The sequence below is a fragment of the Mustela nigripes genome, chromosome 18 (assembly GCF_022355385.1).
Source record: "Mustela nigripes isolate SB6536 chromosome 18, MUSNIG.SB6536, whole genome shotgun sequence".
Classification (NCBI taxonomy): Eukaryota; Metazoa; Chordata; class Mammalia; order Carnivora; family Mustelidae; genus Mustela; species Mustela nigripes.
This window is the reverse complement of record NC_081574.1, coordinates 12,983,134-13,001,879: the sequence shown is the minus strand read 5'-3', so window position 1 is coordinate 13,001,879 and position 18,746 is coordinate 12,983,134. Positions and strand designations below refer to the sequence as shown.

The following is an 18,746-nucleotide window of genomic DNA, read 5'->3' as shown; positions in this document are numbered from 1 at the left end:
CACTGAGCCACCCAGGCGCCCCCCAGAACACTTTTAAATGAGTCGCAATATCTAACATTTGTCATTGACAAACTTAATGAGCACACTTTTAATTCTATCACTTGCATTGATGATAAAAAATTATCATGATATCAATTCTAGAAGTAATGCACGTGGATGTGAAGCCATCGGTCATTATCACAAACTATGTCACTAACTGCCAAATGGTCTACTTTACAGACTGTATCTTTCTAGACCATCTCATGGTATTCTTGGATTCAACCAATCTGAAGATATTTACAAGAAAATATTCCTTATATAATTAAAAAAAATCATTCTAAAATACTTCGTTTTTTTCTATAGGCTTTCCCAGTTAACAATGAGCAAAAAAAGGACCCACTAATTGAAATAATTTGGAGACAATATGCTAGTGAAATTCTATGAGGACATTTTCTTTCCGACTCAAAGAAATTGAGTGAAAGAAATTACAGCGTACAATCCTTTTACCATTCAAGGCTGATGGAGATGAAATGAATCCTTGATATTCTAGGATTCCACCTCTTCCCCGCAGGGGGAAAAAAAAGGGCATGCCATTGTTTTTAACCAATGTATGTTGGTTTGATACTTAAAAGCCAGCATGTGGAACACTTGAAACCAAAATGTGTAATTAAAGAAAATTATATACCACCAAGTAGCAAGTTCAGTGCCATTTTTAGTTCTGTGTTGAGAGAAAAGATGCCAAATTTTGATCTTGTCTCTGGGGACCATGCCACTGAAGTTGCTATCACAGCTACTATTATTTCTACTGGCATGCCTGTGTTCTTAGATACTGCCAAATATGGATGGGAAGGAGGGGAGGTGACAGCTGGTGACAGGGTCCAGCAATCTGCCAGAACCTTGAAGCAAATTACAGGGAATGTTGTGAAGCGAACACAGAAGCAGGCACCCTTGCCATCAGAAACCTGAATGTAGCTTATGCCATGAGAACCCTGACGAGTAACACTCTGAGGTTTTGGCAACCTGGAGTACGGTTCTTAGCATGCCTGCCATTATTGGCTAAATGCTGTTTAATATTACAAGATCAAGCAAACATTCTCACAAAGGCAAAAAAAAAAAAAAATGTCTGAGATCATATGAGAACTAGACTCTGGTAAGAAAAAATGGACTTAAAAAATATCATCCTGAAAATGTCTGCAATGCTGTTTTGTGTTTGGTTCCAAAACCCAGAAAGTTCATCATAAAGCAAGGGAAGGTCTAAAGCTTTCCCATCTTGTAATTCACCTCACTTCCACCGTGGTCCGTTTCCCCCAAAATAATCTTTCGGAGAAAGATTCATTAGGAACATGTTATCAGGAGTTGCAGGAAAAGAAAATCAGAATCTGACCTTTTATAGTTAAAAGCCGAGTTTTCAACACAGATTGCCTGTGTGGCGTCTCATAGAGCCTTTGTTGATATTAAAAGAGAACTGGGTCCCAGTCTCAGTTCTGGCTCAGACTAGCTGTGGGACCTTGGCAAGTCACTGGGCTTCTCTGAGGCTTAGAGCTCCCGTTTATATAAATATCCAAAGAGCTTGCACAAAATGATCTCTAAGGTCTTTTCCAGATTTAAATTCTTTGGTATGTCAATCTGTTTTCAAATAGAAATATTTAGGCTACATCACTGAGTAGAGGCAAAGACATCTGGCATCAATGATTTATCAGCATATTGGAATACCAATGCTGTTGTTTCTTTTTCTAAAAATTTCAAAATAAAATAAAATAGCACAGGGTCAAACGACCACTATGTGCACACAATTCCTTTGGTATCTTGGGTTTAAAGGCAGAATTTTAGCATTTTAGGTTTCAATGTCATGAACATATAAATATACGCAAGGCGCATGTGCCGCGATTAGATTTTACAGACTAAAATAAGAAAAATACTCTTAAATATAGGACAATGATTTGATTTGACACATGCTTACAGAATACAGCCAGGTTTTCAATGTAAAATGAAAGCATCTCATGTAAAAATGCAGTTTGTAACTTGGACCCCTACTGGTCTAAACTGTCATTAGGAATACATAGTTTTCCGTAAATTAGCTTTTGTTTTCGATTTCCTGCTGTGTTCATATACATGTTGACAGAGTGTGCGAGGCAATATTTTGACATGCTAATCCATTATTATTTGTTATTAGCCTTCAAGTCTAATATTATCCGAGCAGTCTATATCTAGCTGGCCAAAACACGGTCATTTTATTTATTTTTCTTTTATTTTTTCCAAATACGGTCATTTTAAAATCAATAATTTTCTGGAATGCTTTCGTATTAGTATGTACTCAGCTGTCATTAAGGAAAAGGGAATTATCTCAACTACAGGATGTTTTGATATGCAAAGGCAGTAATAGCACTTGAAGTAGCAGGTTTCTCTGAGTATTATAAGACAACATACTAAAACCATAGGTTTCATGTAAATAGTTTTTCTGGGGGGAGGGCGAAGGAGACAAGGAATGGCTCCTGATATTTTATATATTCACGCTGTGCATTTTTCCTTTCTATTCTATTTTTGGCATCATGTCATTAATGGGGGTGTAGAATCACTTTGGCTATCGAAATGTCTTGATGAGACAGCTATTTAGTTATGTAGATTTGCCAAAATATTTGACTCATACTCTTTTGCAAATTAATGTACATTAAAAATTCCACCTTTAAATTGCATTGCATTTTTTCTTTCTTCACTATGTAGGTTCAGCATCACACATTCAAAGATGCTGTTGAGGAGAGAGTTATTCTAGCTGTCCGCTGATGGCCAACGCGGAGGCTGACAGGGCTTATGAAAATCAAGCTGCTGTGTCTGTCACCCAGGGAATTAAGTCAAGTCTTCGAAAACAGGCTGTTTTCCTAATGTTTCATTAGTTTTCACTCATGTCCAGGTTCTGTTCTGTGAGCGAAAGAAGCATTCCCTCTCCAATCTCATGGAAAGAATAAAGTGTTCACCATTATGATGAGCTGTCCAAAGAGGCCAGTCATTATCAATCAAGTTTGAGGTAACAGTTGTCAACATTAAAGAATATGGCAAGAGGACCTATTTCAAGAACATTCGAAATACACAATGAAATCATTTACATGATTTATGGACTATTCCCCACATGCCAATATACTGACTTTGCTGTTGTCACGGAATGTATATAACAGAAGATTCATTAGTGACAGTTATTAGCAGCTTTGCCATTGAAACCCCATGGATCTACTCATTATTCAAAAGCTGGTTGTACTGACTTAATTTTCATCTGGATTCTTTTCTTCCATAATAGCTTTAAGAGCTATCTCCTCTTTTTATGTAACAAACGTGTACATATGTTAATAATCTACTTAAACATAAAAATTTCTTTGGCTTGTTCTGGCTTTTTAAAAATCAGATTGATTTATCTGAGAGAGAAAGAGAGAAACAGGAGGGGCAGAGAGAAAATCTCCAGGAGACGCCCTGCTTAGCCTAGAACCCTATGTGGGGCTCAAGCCCACGGCCGTGAGATCGTGACCTGACTGAACGACCCAAGTGCCCTGGCTTGACTTCTTGAAAAAGAAGTAGAATAGATCTGAAAATTACAAGTCTTTGAAATTTTAAGACACTTTAATCTTCATTATGAAAAGATCCAACTATTAGGGACACGGAGATTTGTAGAGGAAAACTGGTGTATTAAAATATGGCAAAATCCATAGTTTGTCCCACATATGAGTGAAACATATGATAATTGTCTTTCTCTGCTTGACTTATTTAACTCAGCACAATCCCCTCCACTCCCATCCATGTTAATGCAAATGGTGGGGATTCATCCTTTCTGATGGCTGCGTGATGTTCCATTGTATGTATGGACCACATCTTCTTTATCCATTTGTCTGTTGAAAAACATCTTGGCTCCTTCCACAGTTTGGCTACTGTGGGCATTGCTGCTGTGAACACTGGGTGTTATACGCAACTAATGTCATTCAACACTACATCAAAAACTAATGATGTATTAAAGGTTGGCTAATTGAACATAATAAAAAGTTTTTAAAAAAAAAACAACAACAGCAAAATCCAGAAAAGCATCCCCTTCAAAACAGTCCGCTGGGATGCCTGGGTGGCTCAGTTGGTTAAGCGGCAGCCTTCAGCCCAGGTGATGATCCCAGCATCCTGAGATCGAGTCCCACATCGGGCTCCTTGCTCAGCGGGGAGCCTGCTTCTCTCTCTGTCTCTTCCTGCCACTCTGTCTGCATGTGCTCGCTCCCTCTCTCTCTGACAAATAAATAAATAAAATCTTTAAAAAAAACAAAAAACAAAAAAACCCAGTCCGCTTCTCCAAAAGGTTACATTTGCGAGGAAAAATGTGATCTGGGAATGTTGTGTGTGCACACATGTGTGCATGGTTCTCAGGTGGCAAATTTAAACACAATCAATGACCCTTCAGGAATCTAGACACAACCAGCTTATACAGTTTGTTGTTCACCACCCACTCATCAACAAAAACGGGGTCAAGAGAAGGGTCGTCTCCCTTCTCAAGTTCTGTTGCATGGACTCCCATGCCTCACCACTTCCGGTATCTAGAACATAACGGTAACTTTGACCGATCTTATTGGTCTTTTTGGACCTGCTCGCATCATGACGCAGGTGGGAACAGATCCTCGGAAGCCAGTTTTCCAGCTGCTCCCTGTTAATCTGGGCCAATGCGGAGAGCAGGTTTCCTTAGTTATGAACTTCACTATTATTAATGGATAATTATGAAGCATTTGTGGACATTTATTTCAAAGCAAAATACAAAGGAAGTTGTCATCTCTGATCCCCAGGATACCTGCTCAGACTGCCAACCTGCTTTTTTTATTTGGTGGTCTCACACTCCTCTCCTAGAAATAAGTGGCCCACTTTCCCGCTTTAAACATGCATTGCTTCTCTCTATGTGATTCTTTTCTAAGATCATAAAGAATTTCTCTGAAGTAGCAAAAAGCATCTAAAAATATCTTGACTCCAAAAATAGAAAATAATGGTAAAATTTGAGACTATTGGAAATGATTGAAATAATACGGGTTAGGTTTTATGTACAAATCCTATGTAACTCACATGGGCTCATGAACTACATCATGCAGTTCAGTTATTAAACTACAAATGTAGATAATGAAAAAATTAAGGATCTAGAATGAATTAAAGGCCCAGCTGAAGAGACCTATAGCATTTTCAGACTCCTCAGTTATGATTCCCGCATATGGTTTTATTTTTTTAATGTGCTTATCATCTTTATGATTTAATTGTGAACCATCTATCCCTTTTTATAACGAAATATATTTTTACATTTACATGTTTATTTTTTTGTGAGATGATTAGCTTAAACATTTAAATACATTCATTTTATTTTATTTATTTATTTTTTAAAGATTTTATTTATTTATTTGACAGAGATCACAAGTAGGCAGAGAGGCAGAAAGAGAGAGGGGGAAGCAGGCTCCCCGCTGAGCAGAGAGCCCGATGCAGGGCTCGATCCCAGAACCCTGGCATCATGACCTGAGCCAAAGTCAGAGGCTTTAACCCACTGAGCCACTTAAATACATTTTTTTTTAAAGGTTTTATTTATTTATTTGACAGACAGAGATCACAAGTAGGCAGAGAGACAGAGGAGGAAGCAGGCTCCCTGCTGAGCAGAGAGACCGATGCGGGACTCGATCCCAGGACCCTGAGATCATGACCTGAGCCAAAGGCAGCGGCTTAACCCACTGAGCCACCCAGGAGCCCCACTTAAATACATTTTAAAAGAAAATTTTATAGCACTATCTTAAAGGAAAAATCAACGTTTCTTGATAAAAACAGAAGCCAACAGTAAGAATAAATGGAGTAAATTATAAGCAAAATTATTAAAATCTATGTAGAAATGATAGCCAGCAGAAGTGTTCTTTGTGAAGGAAGTATTAAAGAGATGGCTTGTGACATACAAGCATCTACTGAGACCTTCCTCGGGACATAATCACATACGATGGGGGTAAGAAGACAAGAGGGAGTGCGTGCCTCATGTTGTCCTTCAGTTTTATTGATTTTCCTTACATGTATCACCCTTAAATTTGAAATCCTTATGAGAAATATGGCCCTATGATATAGTGGGGAAAGGTTCCAGGTCCAAGATAAAAAGGCCTAGATTATGGTCCCTGTTTAAATATATATGGGCTTTAACACAGGAAAAGCCACCGATTCTCTAGGCCAAAGACTTTTCTTTCTAGAAAATGTGGATAGTAATATTTGATTTACTGGATTGTGAGAAGGAATAATAATAGCAGGTACATTCATTATTTTATTAAAGATTTCTAGGAGCTGTACTATGACTAATCCTGTCTACACTGATGAGGGAACTCCAGTTTATGGAAGGTTGAGTACCCTACTCAAAATTACACGGCTAATAAGTTACAGAGGTGGGATAGAAAACTCAAATCTTACTGCTTTGAGAGGGTCTGCATTTACAAACAGTGTTCTAAAAATATGTTGTGATGTAATGTAATGTAAAAATATGTTGTAATGCCAACAGGCAAATTGGACATTGTATTTTTCCATATAAGATCGTGAGATCACTGAGGTAAAGACGAGATCTTCCCTTTATGAAATCAATGTTTAGGAGGGAAATTCAATAATTGCTAAGCTTAATGGAATTAAATTGACTGTGATATTGGTCATAATTACAAGGAAATGCCTATGAAAAAACAAATTAAAATATGCAAGATGCAAAATTACTTGCATGCATCTTTTTTTTCTTAGAACAAAGCTATCACCCCCCTTGGGGTACTTGGGTGGCTCAATTGGTTAAGGGATTGATTTTTGGTTTGGCTTTGGTCATGATCTCAGAGTCCCCAGATTGAGCCTGTGTGCTCAGCAGGGAGTCTGTTTAAAGGTTTTCTCTCTCTGCCCCTCCCCCTGCTGGTGACCTGCCACGCTCTCTCTCAAACAAATACATAAATTAATAAATATCTTTTTTCAAGATTTTATTTATTTATTTGAGAGAGAGAGAGAACAAACAGTGGAGAGGGGCAGAGGCAGAGGGAGAAGCAGACTCCCTGCTGAGCAGGGAGCCAGATGGGGGGCTCCATCCATGACCATGGATCATGACCTGAGCTGAATGCAGACACTTAACTGACTGAACCACCCAGATGCCCCAGTAATAAATCTTTTTTTTTTAAAAAGAACGAAGGGCCTCATATTCTAGAATCAAATGCAGTGATTTTCAAGGCAGCCTTGGATGTCCTTCTACAGCTCTGGGAAATATACAAGAATATGCGGAAGGCTTTCTCTTCTTTAGAGGCACAAAAAGGTCTATGAAAAGTGATGAACAGGACAAAAAGCTCACTAGTAAAGGCACAAAGGGAAAGATCAGTCTGTGGGGCAAATATTAGGGAGAAATGACAATTCCCGGATGAAGCCAGCCGACGTTATGGCGGGCCCACTGATGAAGAGCCCACCAGGAGAAGAGACCTGTTCTGTCAGGGAGGACATTCAACAGGTAAAGGAAAGATCCAGAGCTCTTATTTTCAAAGACACTAAATATTATCTCAAAAAGCATCTTGGCATTATACAAAAGTGGGTCTGGATAAAATAATAATTGTTCTTTGATTCCATTTGGTATGTGCTTAAAAAGCACAGAGGAAGGGTCTTGAAGTAATGCCTTTTAGGGCCAACTCAGCAATGGAGATCGGACAAGCTGAGGTCTTTGGTTAGCAAATGCAGAGCGATGTGATTTTCATTTCCCAGCAACGTTTGAAATATAAGAAGTGTATGTTCCTTAAATTTCTTCAGATAACAGATTAATAGAGTACTCACAAATGTTTATTAAGAATTGAGACACCGTTTCTTTTCACAGTTTTAAAACGATCTTCTGGGCATACTTGATAAACAGAACTCTTCAAGTATATATGTTTGTTATCTACAATTAAGGGAAAGGAACAATCCAAAAGACCATAAATCAGAACAGACCATACATTTTTGTGACAATTTTAAATCCAGTTGCCCCAACTTTCCAAGTAATATTTCTTTCCTCTTCTAGGTGTTAACTACAAAATGGGTTCCTAGCTATACGGACTCAACAAAGAAAACAAATGAATATCATCACTTTTTTTCCCCCTCTCAGACACATCAAGATTTTACCTTTATTATATCACAATATATTGGTTTTAATTTTCCTTAGAGTTGATTTTTTGGGCCACATTTAGACTTATGTGGTCACACTTAAAATCTGTCCTAAAATCAGCATTTGTCTAAACACATAATCCTACCTATCATTCAGGCTTTAGCAGGAAAACCTTTCTCTAATGCTCACACTCCGTAAGTTCTGCCTTTTATGCAGTCTCTAGTCTCCTACATTTCTCCTTTTTAAATAGCCCTCATGATGGGGCACCTGGGTGGCTCAGTGGGTTAAGCCGCTGCTTTCGGCTCAGGTCATGATCTCAGGGTCCTGGGATCGAGTCCCGTATCGGGCTCTCTGCTCAGCACGGAGCCTGCTTCCCTTTCTCTCTCTCTGCCTGCCTCTCCGTCTTCTTGTGATCTCTCTCTGTCAAATAAATAAATAAACTCTTTAAAAAAAAAAAAAAAAAAATAAATAAATAAATAAATAGCCCTCATGATGACAATTAAATGTTCAGTTTCCATGCCCTGAGATAAAATCTCGAAGAGAGCGAGGGCTGTGTTATCTTGTTCACAGCTGTACCTGTCACAGTGTCTTAATAAATGAAAATTGAATGAATGATGGATGGATGAATGGACAGTCACTTCCTTCTCTGGTGTGACATTACAAAGCACTAACAAAGGAACCATGGAACCTTAATTTCAAGGAAGAAAGACGAGGTGTGAGGAGTTGGCAGACATTCTAACGGTATGCAGAAACAATAAATTAAAAGAGTGGATACATATGTGAGTTTTATTTTACCTGTTATACTAGAGGATGAGACATTTGTTTGAATGTAGATTCAATAGAACTTAGAGGTGTTAGGATGAATTCCTTCCTAAAACTCCTAAGCATCTATCAAGTTTGTAAAAAATCGTATCTATGCCAGTTACTTTTCCTCTCATTCTTCTGAAGATATTTCTCTCGGAACACGCTGCTCTCAGTACCACTAATGTAAAAGCAAATGGCATATGCAACACCAATTAAATATTTATGCAATGTAGCACTGAAATGGTAAATATTGTATTATGCTTTCCACTTGTCATTAGGCAGGAGATGTTGCTACATTCCACAAAAATGATAGCCTAAAACACAGAAAACAGCACCGTATTTCACAGAGAAGATATTTACGTCTGGCAGGAACTGGAGTTTAGATGGCTTTAAAGGTATTTCTTATTGTTGTTGTCCTTGGGTGTTTTTCAAGTCAGGGAGATCTTTATATTTGAATGGTAAAAACAGTCTGCATAAACAGAGTGTTTCTCATATATTATTTACTTTAGCTGACCTCGTATCAGGCTAAGAGTAAAACAAATTATTTTGGGGGAGGAGAGGAGGAGTTTATTTCCGACATTTGTATTAATTTCTTGAAACTGGTGATTTCTCTTTCATGCATAGTAATAAATAATATGAGGATAAACTCCAAACTGAACATTTGTATGTTGTGCTAATGAGAGCAACAAAAAATTATAATGTCCAAAAGTGCAGTATACAATCTTTTTCTCACGTTAGGTTCAACTCAGAAAGTCACTGAGGCAATTACACAGGTTTGAATATAATGGAACTAAATTCCAAGCGACCTCTCAATCTTTGCTAGGTTCTTCTTTATGACATGGGAAACCAATATTTTCTATAAATTAACTAAGCTCATATTTTCTAAACATTTCTGTAGTTCACACTGAAAGTCAGGATAGAGTGCAAATATGACAAAAGAGCTAAACTTTTCTGTGGATGCTGGAGAGATACATATCTATATATAGATATTATATATATCTGTGAATACACACACATATACACACATACACATATACGCAAATGCATACACACATATATGGAAGCACAATTTCACTCATACAAAGTGCTGTCCTCAATAAGGAAAAAAAATACAACAATCTAGAATGGGTTCTTAGATTGTTTTCTTTTTTGAACTCACAGACTGACTGCAGAGTGCTGTAGTGATGTGCTTTATCACATTACTAGTTTCCTCCTCTCCTAGCGGGATCAACTATTCCGTTCTAATCCCACACTCACCACTGAATCAGGCATAAATATGTCCTTAATTTCATGTGTCCAAGGAAAAAATAAAATATTGATATATTGATTTAAAATTTTTAGTTTGTAAGTTTCAACTCTCTAAAAATAGGCAATATTTTTTTCTTCAATATGATGAAATCACATTAGTATTATTAAAAAGCCAGCATTCCATCTTGGGCAAAATGCATTTTCTGAATGTAATGCAGCCGGGAGTTAAGGGAAGAAGCCGTAGTGAAAAATGGTATGTAATTCATTGCTTGGTTATGTTCTATCACCCAATAAAACAGCACTTTTATTACAAAGACATGTCCAAAAAGAAAAAAGAATGTCACAACACATTTTATTTTGCCATATATATTTAAATGGTTGATTTTTCATGAAGCATAAAAGGCTGGCGTGTTTTTCCCTCTGACCCTGAGTTGCATATATATAGCTAGTACCATAATCAATTTCAAGGTACACGAAGAGGTAAAAATGTTCATAAAATGCAAATCGACACAGAAGTAGGACAGATAACTGCCACGGAATCATAACTGCAATGAACCTAAATTCGACAGGTTATGTTTTGCTAGATCTAGGGAATGCTTATGTTGTTAAACAGCCTTTTTAGCAGACATGTGACAACATCTATTTTAGGAATCAGTTGGTAGCAGCTGTTCAAAGGAAATAAATAACTACACATGTATTTTTTAACCGAAAAAGAATATTGAAAATGCAAGTAGTTCTTTGCTTGACAGTATATGTCAGGAGTCCAGAAGAAAAACAATGCTGAGTTATTTCTTATTATTAGGAAATGAGCTGACAAACCAGTCCCTTAAAAGTTAAGATACTTGCGGGATAGGGGCAAGTATATATGTTTGTTATCTACATATATACTGTGGAGGGTTTGGAAGGGAAGCGACTACTAATAGAACAGGGTACCCTTTCTGGAGGCGATGGAAATGTCTACAATTGAGTGTGGTGGTTGTTGCAAAACTGCAAATGTTGACTCTTACACTTTCAATGGGTAAACTATATGAGATGTGGATTATAACTCAATAAAGCTGTTACAGGAAAAAAAAAAAAAGTGTCGTCCAAGGAATTATTTGTTGGGGTAAACCGGGAAGTGGAATTTGTTAACATTTTTGTTTTCTCTCATTTTTCTCAAGTTTGAAGAACATGTGCAAATACTTTTGATGCTACTCTACAGGGGAACTGATCTGAATTTTTAGACTCTGCCTAAAAGTATAGGGAAATGCTAATGAGATTATTAAATGTTCCTCATGGTGTCACTGGAAGTTTGACTTGATTTTGTTGCTGTTTTAAATGGGGCTAACATAATTATTCTGACATTTATTTTGACTTAATTATTTTTCAATAATGCTTATGATTTATGATAAGATTTATGGGCAAATTCTGTGTGTGCGACATCAAAATTTCAAGGTCAGCTCCCACCCAGGAAAAAGAGCATTCTGTGAGGAAAGAATAATCAAGGCTCCTACTCATTCCACAACTGCACAGAAGCAAAAGTAACCAACAGACCATCCCTTTTAAAATCCATTCTTTGGTGTTATATTTACTGGATATTGGCCCATCTTTTAATTTGCTAATTTTAGAACATAAAAAAGAGGAATGAGTAAATTCAGGCTCAGAAAAAGTGGCACAAGTATTCCTTTGGTCGGTCTGTATCACTAAATATTGTCATTGAGTCTTTTCTTTGTGTTCAGTGGAATTTCAATTGTGTAAAAACACACCAACTTAAAGATTAATGCATTGAAGGAGGATTTTAATTGGGAGTTTGGTCATCTAAAGAAAGTTGTAATGTGACTCTGTCAAAAAGAAGCTGGCCACGGGTACATGCTTGGAACATTTGACTTTTAAAATTGGGCTATGATCAATGATGGCATATCTATTCTATTATCTATCAGCTATAACTTCTCAATTCTGCTCACTCCTCTATCCCAACAGTGTTTCATGATCTCCAACCTAGAGTAGTTTTCTAATAGCTGGTCTATACCTATGCTGTTTAAATGGTAGCCACTAACCAAATGTAGTGATCTGAAGGGGCACCCTAGTTTTATAGCAGTAATGTCCACACTAGCCAATCTACGGAAAGAACCTAGATGTCCATCAGCAGATGAATGGATAAAGAAGATGTGGTACATATATACAATGGGATATTACTCAGCCATCAAAAGAAATGAAATCTTGCCATTTGTGACGACATGGATGGAACTAGAGGTTATTATGCTGAGCGAAATAAGTCAATCAGAGAAAGACAATTATCATATGATCTCATTGATATGAAGAATTTGAGAAACAAGAGAGAGGATCATAGGGGAAGGGAGGGAAAAAAAGAAACAAGATGAAACCAGAGAGGGGGGACAAACCATAAGAGACTCTTAATCTCAGGAAACAAACTGAGGGTTGCTGGAGGGGAGGGGGGTATAAAGAATGGAGGGCTGGGTAGTGGACACTGGGGAGGGTATGTGCTATGGTGAGTGCTGTGAAGTGTATAAGACTGATGAATCACAGACCTGCACCTCTGAAACCAATAATACATTATATGTTAATAAAAAATATTTAAGGATTAAGTATTGAGTATGAGGGATATACATAAAGTATTAAAAGGTTCATTCAGTGATAAACATCTGATTAAAGAATAGGAACCCCCTAGGGGTGCCTGGGTGGCTCAGTGGGTTAAAGCCTCTGCTTTCAGCTCAGGTCATGATCCCAGGGTCCTGGGATTGAGCCCCACATCGGGCTCTCTGCTCAGCAGGGAGCCTGCTTCCTCCTCTCTCTCTGTCTGCCTCTCTGCCTACTTGTGATCTCTGTCTGTCAAATAAATAAATAAATCTTAAAAAAAAAAAAAAAAAGAATAGGAACCCCTGTAGGGGAGAGGAGGAATAAGAGAAGAATGACAATTTCAACTACATTTATAATACTGCTTTCCTTAACCTTTCCATGTAGGTACATGAGCTTATATTCTGCTATTCTTTATACTTTGAATCTCTTAGAAACTCTCTATTATAAGCTTCAAAAAGTAAAAACAATTCTAAAAATTAAAAAATTGGTAGCCACTAGCCACACGAAGACATGGGGACATAGGGAGAGAGAGAATCCCAAGCAGACTCCCTGCTGAGCACAGCGCCCGACTAGGGGCTGATCTCACCATCCTGAGACCATGACCTTACCTGAAATCAAGAGTCAGACCTCACCTGACCCATTGTGCCGTCTAATCTCGTGAACTGAACTCTTCTTCATCTTTCCGGCATCACCTGCCTGATCAAGTCTTTCCCCAACACCTTCAGCTAGGGACCCATATTTCCCTTCCCTACTCTTCTAGTTTTTGTTCCTAAGGCTCAAGTTGCTATTGAAACTATGTACTCTTAAAAGTGTGTTCATGTATGACACTTGACCATGAGCTTCTGGGAAAAAGCTAATTTGAACCTCTCGCATTTATCAGAGTACCCAGAAAAATGTTGACCTAAAAATAATTGTTGAAAAAACCATAAAAGTACCAGAAGAAAATTTAAGTGAATTTAAAAAAATACTGTCTAGAGTGATTAAAGACTTTATAAGGTATAATGTGACATTCAGAAATCACAGAGAGGGGCACCTGGGTGGTTCAGTCAGTTAAACGTCTTACTCTTGATTTCGGCTAAGGTCATGATCTCGGGGTCGTGAGATTGAGCCCATGTCAGCCTCTGTGCTGAGGGTAGAACCTGCTTGAGATCGTTTCCCTCCCTCCTCCTGCCGGCTTGTGGGTTCACATGCTCTCTCTCAAAAAAAAAAAAAGAAAGAAATTATAGGGAAAAACTGATAAATTTAATTACCTAAAAAAATTCGATATGGTATATGGCAAAAACAATTATGAACAAAATTAATAACAGATTGGAAAATATATAGCACATATGACAAATGACTCATATTCTAAATAAACACTTGCAAATCAAAGGGAAAAAAGGAGAAAAGCCCTAGTAGAAAAATGGGAGAAATGGACATTCTTTCTTTCTTTCTCTCTCTTTCATGCGCGCGCGCGCTCACACACACACACACACACACACACAAATAGAAATGGTCAATATGTCTGAGAAAAGATATTCTGTAATAAATGAAAACAACAATCAAATGTTTTAGCCTGAGATTGTCAAGGGTCAAAAATCTTGATACTAAGTGGCATTGGTAGTTGTGTAAACAGGGTAATTTGGAAATAGTTTGTCAAAATGTAAAACACACCCACTATTTTGGTACATCCTTTCAAAGGATTTATTCTGATAAAATATTCGATCAACTGGAGGCACCTGGGTGGCTGGGTCAGGTGAGGTCTGACTCTTGATTTTGGCGAAGGTCATGGTCTCAGGATTGTGAGATCAACCCCCAGTGGGGCTCTGTGCTCAGCAGCGAGTCTGCTTGGGATTCTCTCTCTCCCTCTGTCCCCACACCCCACCGCCAACTTCATATGCACTCACTCTCTCTCTAAAATAAATAAATAAATCTTTTAAAAATATTTGGTCAGGGTGCCTGGTGGCTCTGTCGTTGGGCATCTGCCTTCCACTCAGATCACTATCCCAGACTCCTGGGGTCGAGCGCCAGATCAGGCTCCCTGCTCAGGGGGAAGCCTGCTTCTCCCTTTCCCACTCCCCCTGCTCATGTTCCTTCTCTCCCTCTCTCAAATAAATAACTAAAACCTTAAAAAAATAAATAAAAAATAAAAAATTTTGGTCAACTGGACGGACACACACACACACACACACACACAAGAAAACGGTCACTGAACTTCTGGGAACTGGTTGAACATAGCCACTAAATAAAATCATACACATACAATGTTTTTATAAGTGACAAGTGAGAAAGCCTGGTACCAAATGCATTAAAAATACGGAACTCCATATGGCGTGGACAAACATCCGGAAGGGGTATACCCCAAGAAGTTTACGAGTGGTTACGTATGCAAGAAGTTCACAGTGACCTACGGGAATATATTTTTGCTTCCGTTTTCACCCTTTCTTTGTTCTCTGAAAGTCTGATAGGAATAGAAAAGACAAACAACAAAACCTGTTCTCCTCCCCTACTTGCCTCCGTTTTAGAGGTGACTCACCTTGACTCTGCTGAGGTAACTTTATCTTAGAGAAGAGGCATGCTAATATTACATTCTCCTAACTTCTCACGACCTTCCTGGCAGGTGACAAAGAAAATTCTGGGACAGAAGTAATTCCTCAAGCTTTCTCTTTTCTTTCTTTCTTAAGGCTTTGGCTTTATATTGACAGTCAATATGAGAAAAGGGACCTCGAAGGGAATGCGGAAAAAAAGTATAAGGACCGCGGTACTTTTGTTAAAGGTTGTGAGGTCAACCTGATGAGGACATCGGTCTCCCCATCGATTCTGGGTTTATCAGACTGATCTAAGCCGGACAGGCAAAGGTCCCTTGTCCCCATCTCTGCTGTACACCATGTCAATAGAAAAGGACAACCTTCCCTGACGAGGAGTGCCCTGTTCTTGTTTTCAAGGGTGAACACAGTCTCTTCGGCCTGAAAAGATGGATCGTGCTAACTGATGAACAAATCCTTTACCTGATTTGAACTTCAATGAAAAAAATCATTGCATTTGTGTATTCGTCATTCAAGTACAGGAAGACCAGTGAAAATGGTAAGTGTATTTGGGCTTAATTAAAGCAATGGAAGTATGAGAAAATTCTTTGAGGATAAAAGTAATTTTTGCCAGAGAACAGTTAAGTTCCAGCACAAGAATGAGATCATAACGAATGTTCGACAAGTATCTGCTGAACTGAGTATATTAACTATGTAATTTGTGTGTTTCCATGTGGGGGCAAGACAAAATCAGAGGGACAAGTGGATGACAGTGAGAAAAAGTATGGAGTCGTGGAATAAAGAACAATGGGCTGAGAGATAGGAAAACAGGCAGTTTGAAGAAAAGGAACATTTGGAGTGTTTACTCAGAAGTCGGATACTCAGCGATATTCACGAGAGGCCCTTGAAAGGAAGACACGTCTCACAAATCACAGAGAGCTAATCTCACATCCAAATGCTATTTTTTCCTGCTAATCACCCACTGTAAGTAAAACTGCATGGTATCAAAACTGATATTCCCAATATTGCGCATCTGGTAGGCAATCAGAAAGGACGCTTACCCACAGAGCAACAACACAGACATGGACTGCCAGCCCCACACAGTTCTTCATCGGTCTGGCATGTACTGTGGTAAAAAAAAAAATCCCCTACAAATATGTATGCTTAATTTATCACATCCCATTTATGCCTCGTGCATTTCAGAACCTTTTAAAATTCTTTAGCAGCACGCTGCTGACAGATACAGATAATTTATACAACTAACGAGAAGGGATTCTCTTAATGGCTAGGTATTTTCCAGCTGAATACTAGAACTCCATCTCCGAATACTGATTTTTTTGTTGTGATGGTCCTCATTTACCTTGAGTGTTATGAAAGAGCGTAGCGACGGTTCAGGAGCGTGGGATCCTGGCCAAGCGACAACCCTCGTGGTACTTGCTTAGAGCATTTTTACAAGGAGGGAGTTAACTCAGATTGAAAAACGACAAGAACGTTTCATCTCAGACGGACAGCGGTGCTACAAGGTGGTGTATGAAGCCCAGTGACGGGGGTAACGAGGTTTTCTCCAGGTTCGGTGGGAAAGGGGGCCCTAATTCATTAGTGATGTCTGCCACGGCCAAAGGATCGGAAGTAATAGTATACAACATGCCCCAGAATTGCCATCTCTGACTCAATTATCCCTAAAATTCCTTCACGCTTTACAATTCTATATTCCTCTTAAATGTCGTGGCTCAAAATGGTTATTTCACTTTCCAAAATACATCATTGATAAGGAGTATGGAAGCTAATGACAGAAACATGTTCACGGCAAAAGCACCACGCAACTACACATATGGCTCCATAATACTCGTGTTCAGTTCTAGAATTTCAGGGGCATCACAAATTGCATTGTAAACCTGAGGATGCATTACTGGCTGTGGCTCTTGTTGGGTAAACCATATCACTTGTGATGAACCTCGGTGGATGCTATTAGCATTTCGATGTGGTCATTTCTGGGATTTTCAAAATCCATTTCTGATAATCCAAATGCTCATACAGTTATGAAACAGTTAAAGAAAAGCACTATTTACAACTTCTGTTAGCAGCTCCCATCATTTGGGTTACTATGAAATGAAAACCATGATCAATATGACATCAGAAAAGATGAAAAATCCACATGTATGAATGAGTATGTAAGTCGTTCGTTGTGTTATGGATGCACAGGTCTCTGGAGAGTGTGGCTGAGACCAGGATGACGGTCCTGAGTGACAAGCTTTACACCAAGATAGCTGAGTTAGCAGACAGGTGTGTAATCTAGTACAAGGAGCAGAGAGCTCCCCGTCGAATATGCATTGAAGGGATTCCTGCGCAACATTCCTTCCTGCAAGTGCATGACTGACTTCGTGTACATGAGATGTCACAGACTTAGCCATGTTTCAAGAGGGATACACCAAACACAAGTTCACACTCTAGTCTGCGGCTAAGGATAGACCTCAATTTTGGGGCAAATGCAGCTTTTCTATTTATCCAAATTTGCCGGAAGATGACTGAAGACATTCCGTGGATTGACAAGGTATTAACTAATCCCTCCTCCAGAAACTAAACCTCGTAATATCCTTCTTGGCCACCTAAATGGATGAAACCAACAAGACCACCATCTAACATCCCAACGTATAGACAAAGTAATTGTCAAACTGGGTTCTTACCTATAAAATATGAGAGGAGTATCGCCAGGAGCACGGAGACCCCTACAGCGCACAGGGCAGTACATTTCCAGCTACAATACTTGGAAGACTTCTTGAATTTAAAAGCACTTCTTGATAGCGTGTTTCTAGGTAGTGGCCGAGTAGGCGGCGAATAAACAGAGCCAGATGCCATCGTGTATCCTGGGGTTGCAGTGCTGAACAGTGGCGTTGTCCCTGTTCCTGTTTTGAATAGGAAATGCCTGTGGAACAGAAGAATTATCATCAGAAGATACAGATATGCTAACATGTGGGAGACAGTCACAGCTATCCATGAGCTCTTCTCCCTGTCTTCTGTCTCTCTCATTACCTCATTACCTCTATTTAAAAATATTAGAAATTAAGGAAATATCTTAACCAACTCATATTGGTGACTCTGATGACAGAAATTGACTTGTAAAGTACACAGAAGTATTGATGTACACCAATTATTACCGTCCCTTCAAGTAGATATCTTGAGATGCTCTGCAGTTATTCTAATCACACCATTTCTTGCCCAAAACCATTCAGAAACTTCCTTGTATGAACTGTACTAAGAACATAATCACATTCCACTTAAGACAAATCACATCACCTTAAAGCTACACATTGTGTTTTACGACTACATGAGACCACATACTCGTATAAACATAAGGATGCATGATCATGTTGATGTTCTGCAGACAGACTTATTTTTCTGGAATTCCACGGAAACATTCGTTGTGTTATGGATGCACAGGGATACACCAAACACAGCCTGCTCTCCCACTAACAAGCACTATCAAGCTTGGCCACAGGCAGCTGGGCAGGTCTCAAGGGATGCAAACC

The 18,746-nt window shown here is 38.7% G+C and overlaps 1 protein-coding gene across 7 annotated transcripts in view; it reads right to left on the bottom strand.

The window, feature by feature from the left end:
- Window positions 1-18,746, bottom strand: part of TENM3 (teneurin transmembrane protein 3) — a 433,328-nt gene that overhangs the window by 138,830 nt on the left and 275,752 nt on the right. For all 7 annotated transcript variants that reach the window (XM_059384375.1, XM_059384378.1, XM_059384376.1 and 4 more), the window contains one exon: window positions 17,904-18,142. In XM_059384375.1, the coding sequence (XP_059240358.1) occupies window positions 17,904-18,142 (239 nt within the window). The remainder of the gene's footprint in view (window positions 1-17,903; window positions 18,143-18,746) is intronic.